At 42.1% G+C, this 16,972-nt stretch overlaps 1 protein-coding gene across 1 annotated transcript in view; it reads left to right on the forward strand.

The window, feature by feature from the left end:
- ORMDL3 (ORMDL sphingolipid biosynthesis regulator 3) overlaps positions 1-16,972 on the forward strand; it is a 43,906-nt gene that overhangs the window by 11,660 nt on the left and 15,274 nt on the right. Inside the window, exon 2 of the mRNA XM_063138677.1 lies at positions 15,320-15,511. Within this exon, the coding sequence (XP_062994747.1) occupies positions 15,338-15,511 (174 nt within the window). The 5' untranslated portion in view covers positions 15,320-15,337. The remainder of the gene's footprint in view (positions 1-15,319; positions 15,512-16,972) is intronic.

The following is a 16,972-nucleotide window of genomic DNA, read 5'->3' on the forward strand; positions in this document are numbered from 1 at the left end:
GTACAGCAACGCTGAGTAAGAAGATGGATGTAAATGCAAAGAAGGCAGATCAGAGGATGGGGGTGCTCGCTGACAAGATTGCTCAGAATGACAGCGCTATAAAGATGCTAGATGCTGAAGTAAAATTAGTGGAGAAAAGGCAGGATGTCCTTGAAAAAGGCTGTGAGGTGAAGTTCCAAATCAAGAATTAAAGTTGATCCAGTTGCAGGATCAGGATCGACGTTCCAACCTACGAATTAAAAACTTTGTTGAAGAACCAGCAGACGATTTGAGAAAAATAATTCTGAAATGGTTCAATGATATGATGCCTGATCTGGATATAAAAGACTGTGACCTGGAAAGGATCCACAAAGTGGGAGGAGCAAATTACAGAGGAACCAAGGACATTCTTGTGAAATTTGGCAGTTATTACAAAAAGGAGCAAGTGATGAAGAAATTGAGGTCCATGGACAAACCCTGGCAAAGCAGTGCAAGTATTCAACGATCTTTGTCAGCAAACACTCCAATGGAGACGCAGCGTTAAGCAAATAACTGAAACGTTAACAAGAAGCGCAATAAAATATGCTTGGGGTTACCCTGTTTTCTTAAAGTTTTCTTATGGTGGGAGTCAATACAGAGTAACCTCTTTGGATCAAGGCAAGGAGTTGCTGAAGAGTCTGGATTTATCTAAGGAAGCAAGTCTTGGAGCTGAAGTTGGAAACGGAGCTGAAGCGGGGGCGTCTGGGATGGGGTAAAATGTTGAATGGTTATGAGATAATAATACATAAAAGCTGTTAAGTATAGAGATCTTGCCGCTCAGGCGGAACTCCGCCTCCCCCCCTCCCTTAAGGTAGTTAATGGCCGGAGTGGTAGACTTACGGGGATATGGGGGGGAAGGAAGGGGGGATTGGAGATTGGGGGGGTTTAATAGGGTGGGAGGGAGGGAGTTGAAGGGGGGTTCAGGGTTTGTGTTTTTTGTTGTTTATGTTTATGAGATGCAGAGCACACGGGATTGGAAGAAGAATCAAAAGAGTAAATATGGATAAAAAAATTAAAGTATCAACGCTTAATGTTAAAGGTCTGGGGGCAGTCGTGAAAAGTAGGAGAATAGAACAAATGTTAAATAAAGAAAAAACTGATATTATTATGATGCAAGAAACACACCAAAAATTTGATGGCGTAAACGAAATACGGACAAAGTGGTCAGTCTATTATGAAAAGTCATTGGGGACATCAAAAAAAAATGGAGTGGCAATTTTGATTTCAAAAAAAAGTGGATTTATATTAAAAACTATAAAAAAGGATGATAATGGTAGATATCTTATGATAAAGGGATAAATTGAAAATGAATCATATACATTAGTTAATGTTTATGCCCCCAATGAGAGACATAGAGAGTTTTTTATGGAATTATTTAAAGAAATAGAGGAGTTTAGGGAGGGGCATCTTATTTTAGCTGGGGATTTTAATATGGTAATGGATAATAGAGTGGATAGGTCAAACCCCACTAATGCGGAAAAGAGAAATAATATTACTATATTAAATAAACTAGTAAAAGAAAAAGATTATGTAGATTGTTGGCGTTTACTGAATAGGTCGAACCCTGGCTTCTCTTACTACTCCTCAGTTCATCATACATACTCTAGAATAGATTATATATTGGTTTCAAAAGAGTTTGCAATAAGGTATGTAAAATGGAAATGGGGGTAATAAAGGTAACAGACCATGCATTGCTAAGTTTAGAGTTCACAGTTAGAAAGAATTATAAAGAAGCGTTTAGGTGGAAATTAAACACAAAACTTTTGAAGTACAATAAAGTGGTAGAAAAAATGCAAAGAGAACTGACAGAGACTTGGGAAATTAATGAGAAGGGAGGAACGTCAAGGGCAGTAGTTTGGGATACCATGAAGGCAGTAACAAGAGGGATATGTATTAGAGAAATGTGCAATTTAAGGAGGCAACAAATAGCAGAGCAGGAAAAATTGGAGGAAGAGATTAAGAAATTGAAGAAAGATTATTGGCAATTTAAAAATAAATATAAATTAATAGAAATACAAGCAAAGAAAAAGCAATTAGAAAATTTAAATTTAGAGGAAGTTCAGAAAAATTTAATATATATGAAAAGGGAGTATTTTGAAAACAGCGATAGAAACTCTTGCCAGACTCACACAAAAGAATAGCAGAGTTGGAAGGGGCCTATAAGGCCATCGAGTCCAACCCCCAGCTCAATGCAGGAATCCACCCTAAAACATCCCTGACAGATGCTTGTCCAGCTGCCTCTTGAAGGCCTCTAGTGTGAGAGAGCCCACAACCTCCCTAGGTAACTGATTCCATTGTCGTACTGCTCTAACAGTCAGGAGGATTTTCCTGATGTCCAGCTGGAGTCTGGCTTCCTTTAACTTGATCCCGTTATTCCGTGTCCTGCACACTGGGAGGATCGAGAAAAGATCCTGGCCCTCCTCTGTGTGACAACCTTTTAAGTATTTGAAGAGTGCTATCATGTCTCCCCTCAATCTTCTCTTCTCCAGGCTAAACATGCCCAGTTCTTCATAGGGCTTTGTTTCCAGACCTGATCAGCCTGGTTGCCCTCCTCTGAACACGCTCCAGCTTGTCTGCGTCCTTCTTGTACTGTGGAGCCCAGAACTGGACGCAATACTCTAGATGAGGCCTAACCAGGGCCGAATAGAGAGGAACCAGGACCTCACGTGATTTGGAAGCTGTACTTCTATTAATGCAGCCCAAAATAGCATTTGCCTTTCTTTATGGTTTATGGGAGTCCCAAACAATCTACACCAATGGTCCTCTGTGTCAACAAATGAGGTCAAGGATCTCATTTCCCAATTAAAGAAAAACAAAGCTACCAGAACAGATTTTATACCTCCAGAACTTCTAAAATCAAATATCAACTGGTGGGCCCCTCTGCTGTCTGTTTTATTTACTCATATTACTCAGACCTTTTTATTCTCCCAGCATTTTAACAGTCTATAAATAAATTTTAACTTGGTGTTTTAAATTTGTAATTTTGCATTGCTGCTGTTTTTATCTGGTTGAGCTTTTATATTGTATTTTATATTATGGTTTTATACTGTTGTTTTATACTTTGAATGTTTTTAATTTTTGTGAACCCCCAGAGAGCTTCGGCTATTGGGCGGTATAAAAATGTAATAAATAAACAAAGAAAATAAATATTGATTTAACAAGGATAATCCCCCAGGAGTGGAATACTGCAGTAAGAAAGGCCCAAAAACTGATCCAGCAAATTACCGCCCAAATAGTCTGTTGTGTATAATTAGTAAATTGTATGCAAAACATCTGTATAACAAGTACTCCACTGGTTGGATGAAGAAAACATCCTGTCAGGTGTACAAGCTGGATTTAGACAAGGTAGATCAACTGTAGTTGATTATTGCTTGGTTTTGTCCCATCTAATTGATAAATATGTAAAAAAAATTAAACAACTAAAGGAGTATTATATGCTGCTTTTATCGATTTAAAAGCAGCATTTGATTCAATCTCTCGTTCGAGAATTTGGGGAAAACTCACATTAACATCCATAGATAGAAGACTTCTTTTCTTGATCAAAATTAAGATAAGATGCATGAGGGATGGTGGTCTGACAGATTCAGTTTCATCATCCAAAGTGGTCAAGCAAGGATGTATTCTGGCCCCTGTTTTGGTCAATCTTTATATAAATGATATTGTTGAATTTTTATCATACCCCAATTTTCATGCCCCAAAAATAGCTACAAAGAAGATCTCTATCTTACTGTATGTAGACAATGCAGTAATTCTATCACAGACTAAAGTAGGACTAAGGAGGCTATTAAGGACATTTTCTCAGTATTGCCAAAAAAACAATCTCATAATTAACTATACCAAAACAAAGGTAATGGTCTTTTCCAGAAGTTATAAACCACATAAATGGCACCTGAATAGGCACCTTATTGAGGAAGTTAAAGTATTTAAATATCTGGGAATAGTTTTCAATATTCTGGAATATGGACAGCAAAGCAAGATTATGTAATTGAAAAAGCTACAAGACGCATTAGAATTCTCTTGCGTTTTTATCGAATGAAGGGGCACAATTTCATTCCTGCAGCTCTTGGAAGTTTTTAAAGCTAAGCCTACAGCCCAATTGCTCTTTGGGATTCCAACATGGGCTGATAACCAATTTAAAATCATTGGAGTTAGTGCAGTCCAAATTTCTTAGACAAATTTTTGCAGTACCTAATTGTGTTCCTAATGCTGCTTTGTGGGTTAGGGCTGGTGTTATTTCTATCCATGTGCAGGCCTGGATGAGGACACTTACTTATCGGCTGCGGCTGCATTTAACTGCCCCAGGTCTGCTCCCCCTGATTCTGAGAAACTCCCATAAAAGTACTTGGCTGAAAGCTGCTAATAAGAGGTTAAATTTAGCTGGTTTTTCATCTCAACATCTATTAAGCCTAGGTTTTCCCAATGCTAAAGAAATTCTGAAACAGTGCTTATTGGACATCGAAAGACAAAACAGCTTATCCACAATGAGGAAATTGAGTCCTCATCTTAAACTGTCCTCATTCAGTTCTGCAGATAAGATACCCGTTTATTTACAGCAGCTCATACACCCTAAACACAGAACAGCTTTTTCAAGAGCACATTTTAACGTGCTTCCTTCTGCAGTTCTAGAAGGCCACTTTAGGAGAACTCTATACCAAAATTGAGCATGTATCTGTGGAGATGGAAACACCGAAACCACTGCCCACGTGCCGCTATCTTGCTCTCTGTACAGAGATACTCGCAAAGAGTTAATTACCCCCTTATTATCGCCATACCCAGGGCGTTCAACTGATTATTATGTGAATTTTCTTCTTGAGGATTGCAATAGGATGGTTACAGCAAAAACTGTGAAATTTTTAGCAATTGCCATTAAAATTAGGGCTGCAATTGCACCCTTAGTTTTAAATTACTTAATTTTAGCCCTAATTGTATTTAATGTTTCATTTTCTTGGTGACACTGAGTTTTCTATGTTAAGGATTTTGACTTTCCTTGAACATTGGGCATTTATTGTCTGTTTTTTGTTTCATGTTCAGTTAATTGCCTTAAATTGCAATGGCCAATGGCTTGGTGCAAATAAAATTTGATTTGATTCTTTGGTTCTATACACCTTTCTTTTAGTCCTGCTGTCATCTGTAGCCAAGGCAAGTTTTTTGAAGCATTGCCACACACAAAAAAGAGTATGGACAGAGATGATAGGAGGATGTGTACTCACAATCAATGATGCCTCCATCATACCACTTTTCATCTTGTTTGAAAAGGCTGCACGTCCCAACAATTATTGTTTGTGTTAAACAAAGCAGGTAAAATAAGTCTGACATTACAGGGGAGATTATGGTGATGATGAAGAAGAATCTCCAGCTGATGTCTCTAGCTAATGTGCAGAAGAGTCCTTTCTGACCCCAAATATAGCTGACCATGATTAGAACCAACCAAAAAGAAATGTTTTAAGGAATGGGCACAATTTTCCATCTTTCAACATCTTGCCCATCAAGGGAGCAGGGGAAAAGTATAGAGAAAAAGGGGAAAGCCCAGATTGCGTTCTAAAGATCTTCGTCAGCTCTGGCCCTCCAGATATGGATTGAATTCTTTCCTGTGGCCTATTTCATTTGATTAACAGGTGGCTTCAATAGGAGTACTGGGCGTAAAGGCATTAAAAGGGAAGATGTGAGTGACATTAGTTTTGATGTTTTTCCTCCTCCTTAGATCTCAGGTCAGCTGGTATGACTACTTAAACTGCAATGATGTGACCAGACCCATAAATTATATTGCACTGCCAATCCTTCTTTCCTAATCTCTTAATCTCTACATCTGCTCCAGATGGAAAGAGGCTATTAATTTTTTAAAAAAATAACACACCCACCCCAAAAAATAACATTTAGACTAGGGTTGTTTTCATAATGCTTCATTTATTATCATTTAGGAATGTAGAAAGCTGTCTGATTCTGTCAGACTTTGGGTGCTATTGCACGATGAAAGTGGTATATAAAAGACAGGAGCCATACCAAGCAGGATATAGTGGTATGAAAACAGTATATGGTATATGTCAATGGGCTCCAATAGTTCTCAGTGCACTTTAATATCACTATAAAGCAGTCGTGTGGCTCCTGCATTTTGTATACTGCTTTTATACCACTTTCATAGTGGAATAACCTGCTTGATGTAGATGAGCCCTTGGTCTATGTAGGTCATTATTGTCTATACTACCTGGCTGTAGCTCTCCAAGGTTTCAGATGGGAGACTTAACTAGCGCTATCTGGACGTGCCAGGGATTTAACTGGTAACGCATACAAGCATGTAATCTTCTGCTGAGCTTCGGCCCTTCCTCTGAAGGGGGAAGCTAGTGGTCAGAGGGTCTTGCTAGATTTGAATAGGAATGAACAGGAGTTGGCAAATTGGAAGAGATTTGGACAAGAGTGCAGAAAATGGGTATCGGGCAGGGCTCTGGATCCTGCAGCCCTCCTGATGACTTCCACCATCCCTGACCACTGGCCATCTTAGTTGGAGCTGATGGGAGTTGGAGTCCAACAACACCTGGAAAGCTGCAGGTGCTGCACCTGCCTTAAGGTCAAGCTACATGTGGTGTTATTCACATGTTTAAAGAAGTGAGCTCAACCCAGCTGCTTTTATTTTGGGGGAGAAAGCAGCTACAGGACCAGATCCAGAAAGTGACCCTGTTCCGACAGCATGCTAAGCCACAGCAGTTTAGCATTTTGATCTAAACATTATGGCTTAGCGTGTCGTGTGAACCATTCCTAACCATCGTGGCTACATAACCACATTTTAAACACGCTTGCTAACCTTTTGCTGCAAAAGGGTTAGCGGCCTAACCATGGCTTAGCATGTAGTCTGAACAGGCCCAGTGTTTCAACACTTGAATAATATAATGTGTAGTTTGTCCCTTGTGCAATTCTTAATTTTAAAAAAAATTAATTCGTACACCCACTCTCCAGCATCTCCAGTTAATGACATCTAGCTAGGCTGGAAAAAGATCTCTGCCTGAGAACTTGGAGACCTGGGCCAAATGGGCCTTGGCTGGGCTCAAGATAAAGCAGGTCCTTATAGTTTAAGATGTTGGTTTAAACTGACATACTAACATACTCCCATCCACCTGCATATCTGGCTTGCTGCTTTGGATGTCAATAGTACTGGGGAAACCATGTTTTCTGGTGCCCCCAGTACCTGGCTCACAGCTGTAGTAGTATGCCAGGTGGCTGAAGGTGGGGTGGGATGCCAGGGAGAGAGGGAGAAACAGAGTGAACAAGAGCTTCTTCCTCCCACTCTTGATGGAGCAGTAAAGAAAGAAATTGGATTGGGTTAGTAACAAGGAGGGAGGCAGAGAAGGAGGATTTGACTTCTTCTTTGGTCTTTTTGCTGCAACTGACTAACATGGCTATCTCTTTTCAAATTGTATCAAACACTATTAGTAATGGTGGTTAAATGGAAACTAAAGGTACTTGGAAATATTCTGCCTCTGAACCAACTTCTGGTGGTGGACAAATTTCAGAGGCTTGGTCCGTCATGGCTTGGAAAAGGGCCTTTAGAGTTCCATCACACCTACTTTTCCCTCCCGCTTTGAGTCCGCCGTTTCCCCTCCATTTCCTTAGCGAGTCTAGCACTGGGCACTTTCACGTCTCTGCATCGTTGCATTTTTTCAGGTCATGTATCTTTTCAGCTGTATTGCTACTGTGCCAGTGAAATCTCCCGCCCCGCCCCTATATTTTTTATTTCTGCGCAAATACAATAGTACAGCAGCCTGAAACTGTGCAATTATGGTAAAACAAAACACTATGCTTTCCCCTGAGATCGTATTAAACAATATAAGTGATGAGAAAGTATTACAATTAATTTTTGGAGAAGTTTGTGGTCAGTGTTGGCATGGCAATGGGAAGCGACATTATTCTGGTCAGGAAACCTCAGGAGTAAGAACCATAGAGTTGAATGGGACTGAGTCCGGGCATGGGCATCAGCAGCCTCACTCGCCTTCTCCGTGGGTGTTCAGGCGCCCTCTCTCCCAACCCCCTTCACAGTTGAGCAGAGAACCGCCTTGCCCTCCTCTTTTGTCAGCCCCCAACAAAAAATGGGATGGTCCGATATAGTGCAAAGACAGCAATATACGGGATGGAGGAGCAGCTTTATTGCGCACAGAGGGGGGGGGAACGGACTTTCCCCACTCCAAAATAAGACAGAAAAGGGAGGGGAAGAGGCAAGATAAGCGCAGGACTTGGACCACATTAGATGAGTACCATGCTGCAAAAACACATACAAGGCATGGTGAGAGAGCGATAAATCACGGGTGTGATGGAGCGCTGAGTGTCCTAGTGCCTGCTCTCTAGGATTGCCTACCATCAGGGATTAAGCAGGTGCCTGCTGAAAACATATATTTTCCCATAGGCACTCTCAGGAAGGTAATCTTGTCCTCCGCATAAAGGGTTGTTTTTCTATGTCTCTTTGAAATTTCTTTAACGTAAATGATTCATATCTATCATTAAATAAATAAAATGAAAAGGGTCAAATTTTAATAGCAAAGTAGTTGTGTGGGTGAAGGGTGCTAAATCCTCCCCATGCCTGCAGTGTACCTCCCTGCCACCCCTCTTCCAAAGTGGGGTTTCGCAAATAGGTCCCTTCTGGTATCTGCTCAGGTGGAGAAATGAACATAGGCAGGGAAAGGTTCTACACTTTTCACACCATGTTCCTTTTTTACTTTTAAGATCTGGTCGCCAGCTCTCTCCACCCACTCCCTGAAATGCAACTGATACTGTTTCATCTAATTCAACCCTTGCTGTGCTTGGAGAGGCAAGACAGAATTACAGTTTGAGATGTTATGAAACCCTTGCATAATTTGCATAAGTCCTTGGTCGGCTGCCATGGTGGAGCTGAGTGCTAAAGCCGCCGTCAGGAATCCATTCCAAATGTGTCCATCTCTTACACGCAGAAAGAATCAATACTCTGACCTTTGTTCTGTGCTGCAGATGTTTGGTTTCTAGCATTCTATGCAATCCCAGCTTTGAAACCTTAGTCTAGGCCCAAAGAAAGCCATTAAAGTTTTCTCTGCTCCTCCTGGGCATAGTCACACAGATAAGAGGGCTGGGCCTAAAAGCTGTCTCTTTTTTTGCTCGCACAAGGATGTGTGTTTTCACTGCGTTGCAGTCATCAGTAACACAAAATTCCACATGTAAATTTTTACAAGCCTCATAAAATTTGTTGCTGCAAGAGGTTGTTAATTTTTTATAGTTTGGTCTTCTTTTTTCTTTCTCTTCATTACTCTTTTAAACCAATGTCCAATTGCTTGTAGTTTCAGAATAATAGCTGGAGTCCCTGCAAGGCAAATGTTCATGAACGGGTTGGGGAGAACTACTAGATAAATACAGTGCCTTTAATTACCTGATTCACAGGCTCAGTTCTGATCAGAAGAGTGCATACAGAGAGATTCCTGTTGGGTGTTGCACACTTTTGGAACTCTCTCCCTTTGAAAATGCATGTGCTTTGTGTATCCACAGGTTTATGAACAATAGGTCCCCCCCCCCGCTTTCTGTACACAAATTATTAGTTCAACAGGAATCCATACCACAGTGACAAAAATCCATAAAAATGTTTTATCAGCAACCCACTTTTCAGTTCTATAAGAACAGAGGAAACCCAATACATCAGCCGGAAACCTGGGACAAAGAGAAAGTACGGAGAATGTGGTAAATACAGAGAACCCCATTCCCAAACTAAAAGCAATGCATGCATAATGTCTGGATTAATCCCTATAAATGGATGTAAATAGGCAGACTGATCCATAGACTCCTTAAAGGACCCTTGCTGGGTGAATCCAGCCCCGCCCACTATTAGCTCAGAATAGGAGGATCTATAAATAGCTAAAGAAAATGTGCCTGATTTGCATCCCAGCTGCGCAGATGGCAGTCCTCAGACTGGCCAGATGTTTTGGATCTGAGATTACATGAAGCTTGAAGGACAGGACAGAGCAACTACACAAGCAAGCTCTGTGTGTGTGTGTACGTGTGTACTTACTGGGACAATGCAGAACTATGGCCTTCAAAGTAGTTCAGGCCCAAGTCTAAATCTAATTGTGAGCGTCTAGTGGCCACACTGCCAAATGATGCCAGAAAACTGACTGCAACCTGCTTTTATATCGGGATGCATGAGCTGTAAAGAAGAGAAACATTTTGAAAATGGGAGCCATGGGAATCCCTCAGTCAGAGCAAGAGGGGTGAATGCCTGCTGGAACTGAGTTGCATGCAAACTGTCATAACAACGCTCATCTCCCTTATAGGGCTGTTGTAAGGATTGCGGAGAATAATGTATGGGGAGGGCAGCTTTACATTCAAAATGTCCCAGGTTCAATTCCGATATCTCTGAGGAGAGGTGGGACAGGCCCCTGCCTGAAATCTCAGAGAGCCACTCTGAGAGGTGCCGTTTAGTAATTTTAGATCCTGGACTTAACGGTCCTTCAAGGGGTCCCCTCTTCAGATGGCAATATGTTTTGCTTCGCTTTACTTCAAAATGTGGCAAGCCAGCCCTGCTGTGTTTGGGCCCCCTCCTGCTCAATCTGCAAAGTGGGGCCATGAACCGGTGCCCCAAAGTTCTGCCCTGATGGCACCACTGGCCAATACCAGGCGGTCTGACTTGGTGTAAGACTGTTTCTTGTATTCATTCCAAATTATTACATATATGCTAAGTAGTGTTACTAGGGAAGTGGCAGGAACTGGGGCAGCTGTCTAATTTCTTATGCTTCTCAAAGCCTCTTATAGGTCCCATACGTTCCACCTCTCCCTATTTAATGGGGACACTTCCTACTTTCAGAGTCCTTATAATGCCTACAGTGCTTTTTATACTGTATTTTGTATTTGTGTTTTTAAACCGTTAGTTGTTTTATTGTGGTTTTAATTTTTGTGAACCGCCCAGAGAGCTTCGGCTATTGGGCAGTATAAAAATGTAATAAAAAATAAATAAATAAGAGGAGATGGTGGAGATGCCTTTTAAAAAATGTTGCCAGGGTGTGCACACACACCGTGTGGTGTCTGCCCTTGGTCCATAGGAGTTAAGTCTGAGTGGAGACGGATGTTCCTTGACTCTAGTGCGCATGCACACACGTAAATGCAATTCGCAAATGCGCAACTACCTTTCCAGCCCTTCCCTAACCGCCTCTCCAGATAGTAGATGTTGCTGAATGTGTTTTGTATTGCAGTTGTTCTATAAGTACAAACTGATCCATTGTGAAAGTAAATATTAAGTGCTTTAACAAAAAAAAAAAGCAAATATTATTGTCAGCTTAATTAGGAGCCAAACTAGATGTGATGATATTTTCATCTTTAGCCCTTGCTTTCCCCCCTCCCAATAAATAACCAGTATGGCGGGGTCCAAGCCAGATTGAAATGATGGCATAAGGGAAGGAGGTCTGTGTGGGTGCTATTTGCACCCAAGGGAACTTTCCTTCCATTGCAAATAGCAGGCACAAGGACACCAATTTAGATCCTGACCATGACAACGAACTCCCCCCCTTTCCTCCCATACCATGCTCTCAGTCCAATTTGGGCCTTCTAGCACTGACTGTTTAGTTAAAACAAAAACAAAACAAAACAAAAAAGCATCAGCCGCACAAGCCTAAAGACATGATAACGCCATGTCTAGTTTGGCCCTAGTACAACCTGCTTCAGAAGCCAATACAAGGCAGAATAAATGAATACAGTGTACAGCAGATGGAGCAATATTTCATAGTGGGCATGTGGGTGGGTGGGGCTGAGGCCATAATCCGTGGTGTGAGAGTTGTGGGTATCACGAGTACACAGGAATACCTCTGTTTTCATGTGTTTTAGATGGAGGATCTAAGAGCCCTAAAATTAGAATATTAACCTGTGCACCACCACGACCATGTCCTGCCTAAAGTAGCGAGCTATAAGCTGATTATCCAGTTCTGCAAGAAGCCTCTTGAAATGCAGTAAGGCTTAAATCCTCACCACCACTCCCAGCTCCTCATTCATTTAAATCCTCACTCCCCTACCACAAAGATTCTAGATCAGGTTTCTTTTTAGTCGGATGCACGAAGATATTTAGCTTGCTGCTCTTCCCTGCCGTAGCCACATTTATTCATTTACAATATTTATATACTGCTCCCCATTGAAAATTTCGGAGTGGTGTACAAGATAAAATAAAATACCAGAATAAAACACTTTAAAATAGATTTTAAAAGAAGAAAAATGTACAGCGAACCATGACTGGTCATTAAGGAAAGGCTTCCTAGAATAATGATGTTTTCAGGAGGCGCCGAAAGGAATACAAAGTTGGCGCCTGCCTGACCTCCAGAGGCAGGTGCCACGACACAGGCTCTGAACACCAGACCTCACGTCTGCCACCACTTACTATAGGGCGACACAGGCTCTGAACAACAGACCCGGCCGAGGCTATTCCCTGCTCAAGCCAAGCACCACCGCTTGATACGCCTGAGGCAAGGGATAAAAACCACCTTCCTCCAAACTATGTGGAGAAAGGGGTTTAAAATGGAGAAGGATTTTAATATATATAATAATGCGCTGTGATTTATACCTGCTTAGGTGAATGATTGTCAGAGTGGGTGTTATATGTGTAAACTTAAGATGATAAATGCCAAACAGACACGTGGGACTTTTGTGGTAGTTTAAAAACAAAACAATCAAAATTTATTTTTAAAAGTTCATAAGTTTTGTTTCAAATAACATTTAAAAACCTTTTTTGAAACCTTTCATACAATCCGGTCACTCATTCACATTCGCGCTTTCCTTTTTCTCACACAATCACTCTTGAACTTTCTTTATTATCAGTATTGATTAATATACTTCCACTACGTGCACACCACACTCTAAAGACACCACTCACTACACTGACTCTCAAATTTCCCAGAACTTAAGTACCATAAACACAGAGAGCACTACAGACTCTAAGAGTACCTAACAAGCCTCCCTGAAAAGCTTTCCTGAAAAGAACAAGAACAAGAACTCACAATTCCCTCAGTCCTTCCCTTATATATCACTCCTTCCCCCTCCCCAGACATTCTAACTCCGCCCACTCAGGCCAACATTTTAAAAACCACAGACTTACAAACTGCAGACATACATTTGGAATTGACTTGTGGGGTGTAACGCCACAGCAGGGAATTCCATAAGAGCTGAAGGCTCTTCCCCTGGTGGATTCCAATCAGAGGATGGGTCTATGTGTAACCACCAGGAACATGCCCTCCAATGACCTCAGTGACCGGGCAGGTTGGTAAGGCAGAAGGCGCTCTCTCAGGTATCCTGGTCCCAAGTTGTTTAGGGCTTTGTACACAAGTACAAGAACCTTAAACCTGACCCAGTAGCGAATAGGCAGCCAGTGCAGTTCCCTCAGCAGAGGAGTTACATGCTGGAAAGGGGCAGCTCCAGACAACAGCCGAGCTGCTGCATTCTGCACTAGCTCCAGCTTCCGGAGCAGCTTCAAGGGCAGCCCCACATAGAGCGCATTGCAGTAATCCAATCTTGAGGTTACCAATGCCTGTACCACCGTGGCCAGGCTACCCCTGTCCAGGAGAGGCTGTAGTTGGCGAACCAGCCAAAGATGGTAAAAGGCACTCCGAGCTGGCATGTCCACTTGAGCCTCCAGCGACAGAGATGGATCTAAGAGTACCCCCACACTACGAACCTGATCTTTCAGAGGGAGTGCAACCCCATCCAGAACAGGCAATGAACTTATCTCCAGGACTCGGGAACCACTCTCCCACAGGGCTTCTGTCTTGCCAGGATTCAGTTTCACTTTATTGGTCCTCATCCAGCCTATTACTGAGTCTAGGCACTGGTCCAGGAGCGGCACAGCCTCACCTGATTCAGTTGTCACAGGGAGATAGAGCTGTGTGTCATCAGCATATTGATGGCCTTTACCTCCAAATCTCCTAATGACCACTCCCAACGGCTTCATATAGATGTTAAATAACATTGGGGGCAAGATGGTACCCTGTGGCACCCCATAGCTCAATTGCCAAGGGGCCAAGGAGTGGTCATCCAATGCTACTCTCTGAAAACGACACCGTAGGTAGGACCCGAACCACTGTAGCACAGTGCCTCTGATGTCCAGCCCACGGAGTTGATCCAGGAGGATACCATGGTCAATGGTATCAAAAGCCGATGAGAGATCGAGTAGGATTAACAGGGTTGCACTCCCCCTGTCCCTCTCTCGATAAAGGTCATCCATCAGGGTGACCAAGGCTGATTCAGTCCTGTAGCTCATCCTCCTTGACTTGGCAGGAGTAGGGCCTGGCAGTGCTCAGAGCTGTGTGTTCTCTGCAACGAATAAAAAAAGAAGATAGCACAAGAAAAGACTTTGATATACAAAAATCACGCACACCTTCTAAATTTACGACTCTGATTCATTTCTCTGCACTAGTCATGGGGAGGAGCAAGAAGCTGTGCAGGATGACTAAACCCTTTCTTCTGGTCGCTGGAAATCTTATTTGGGCCCCTTGGACTTCTTGGATTTCACACACTTCTGAGCTTCTTTTCACAGCCCTAAGGACTAGGAACTTGAGTTTTTAAAATGAAATCTGAATTTCCCAATATGTTCAATTCTGTGCCAAGCATCGAATTCCAGGCTTGTATTGCCAAATGCATACATTCCTGCTTGTGTCTAACCCAAATGTCAAGGTCTACCTTGGAGAAATGCAGGCCGGTCATGGAGCTGTGAACACAGGTGAGGCCAGTAAGCAGTCTTTGCATCACTGTTTGGAACCAGAAGCTGTGCCTGCCCCCATATCCCCCTGCTTTGTGTGACTCCATTCACACACACACACCAAAGAAAGGTACATAGCTACCTCTTCAGGAGAGTGGGAGGACGCAAGCTGATGGGTCTCTTCACTCTTTCCAGAACATTTGAGAACTACAAGTTCAATCGCAGCTTTTAAAGCTCAGCTAAAAACTTTTCTTTTTCCTAAAGCTTTTAAAACTTGATTTTCTTCTGACTTTTATACTAACTGTTTGGTGCATTCTCTTCCCCTCCTTATTGTTTTATTATGATTTTATTAGAATGTAAGCCTATGCGGCAGGGTCTTGCTATTTATTGTTTTACTCTGTACAGCACCATGTACATTGATGGTGCTATATAAATAATAATAATAATAATAATAATAATAATAATAATAATAACAACAACAACAACTTATTCCTAACTGCTTCCAATTCTGTTTGAGGCATAGATGGGATGCAATTATGAGTGTGAGAAAGAGAGTGCACAATTTTTTTTTGGCATTGGTGAATTGTGAATCCTATTAACCAAGCATTGTTACTCTGTGTTCTGTTCCAGGGCTGCTGACCTGGAGAAATGAATGTGGGCACAGCTCACAGTGAGGTGAACCCCAACACTCGGGTTATGAACAGCCGCGGCATCTGGCTATCTTATGTCTTGGGAATCGGCCTGCTGCACGTGGTTCTCCTCAGTATCCCTTTCTTCAGCGTCCCTGTGGTTTGGACTCTAACCAACATAATTCACAATATGGTTCGTCAGCCCCTCTTGAACAGTGTTTGGTTCTGATGTTTGGTGTTACAGGCAGATGATTCTTTGACAGCCAGTGCAGGGAGGGGAAGCCAACACAGTCTCTTCCCTGTGCTCCTTATTTGATCGGCAAAGAGTTTTGGCAGGAGTTTTCCACTGTTACCGCATGTTCAAATCCAGTTGAAATACAGACTTGTAGTTTAATGTGTTTAATGACTGCTGCAACCCATTACCTGAGTCTGATTGTGTCCTTAGATCTCTAATTTCTCCCTATCCATCATATGCTTTCAGAACACCTCCATGGGGACAATAGATGCCCCCTGCCTGGTTTACAAACCACAGTATCTCAACTGGGCCATTGCTTCTCATGGCTCCTGTTTGATTCCTGCAAACTGTTTTCCTTCAACCTCCCCCGCCCCCAGAAATAGCAATCTAGTCTAAGAATATCTGCTGAGAAGAGGCTGATCAGCAGGCACCAGTGCATGTACAAGACTGAGGCTAGTAGCAAGATTGACCAGAAAAATCCATCATAATATCAGTGGCAAGGGTGGCAGATTTGTTGTGGTCAAGTAAGCTGAGCAGACTTGCTATAGTAAGGTAAGCTTCTTCAGTATCTGAGTAGGAGTACCTAGGTGGCAAAAGAAATATATGGAGTTACTCTAATGTTGCTCTGCCTATCTGTTAGCTACAAGAGGCATTGATTTTATCAGAGCTTTTGGTTTTAGCTGTTCCTAATATCGGTCCACTTCTAATGGAGACCTCCTCCCAATTTAATTTTTGTGTTATTCTTGCAGTCATTGCCCATTTCACACTGTCTTATAGAGACAACACATACATGTGCACACATACCCACACGCAGCTGGTTCAGATACAAACTCTCAGTGTCGCAACCATGTGTTATTAATCCAAGAACAGTTGTTGTGCCCGTGCACTCCTCTCATGCACAGGCTTCTGTCATATAATGGGAAACTGTATTTAAACCACAGTTTCCCATTACATCCAAACTGGGAAACTGTGATTTAATCTCATTTTACTTAACAAACTTGGCTTCATGTGCTAGTGAGTAAACTGAGATTAATCCACAGTTTTCTGGTTTGAATGTAATGGGAAATGTATTAGAAGCACCAAAGCAAGTACACAAGGGGATGAAGGAGCACATGGGCACAGCATTCATTCTTGTTTAACCAACCATGGTTTATTAAGCCAGGATTGCTACATCTGAAGTATCTTACACACACACACACACTTTGTTCATCACACCCACAAAGGGTGCTTCCAGACAGAGGGGTCCTAGTGCTAAGTATGAGGACATTGTGCAGGAGAAGTGGTGTGAAAACACAGGAGGGTTAAAAGTGGGTGATATTATCTGAACTCCCTATAAAATTCTATGAACAAGGCAGGGCATTTGCACATTTTAAAAAAAAAACTCCATCTAGAAGCACCTAAAGTCAGTGTTTGGCTGTG

The sequence above is a fragment of the Elgaria multicarinata genome, chromosome 11 (genome assembly GCF_023053635.1).
Source record: "Elgaria multicarinata webbii isolate HBS135686 ecotype San Diego chromosome 11, rElgMul1.1.pri, whole genome shotgun sequence".
NCBI lineage: Eukaryota > Metazoa > Chordata > Lepidosauria > Squamata > Anguidae > Elgaria > Elgaria multicarinata.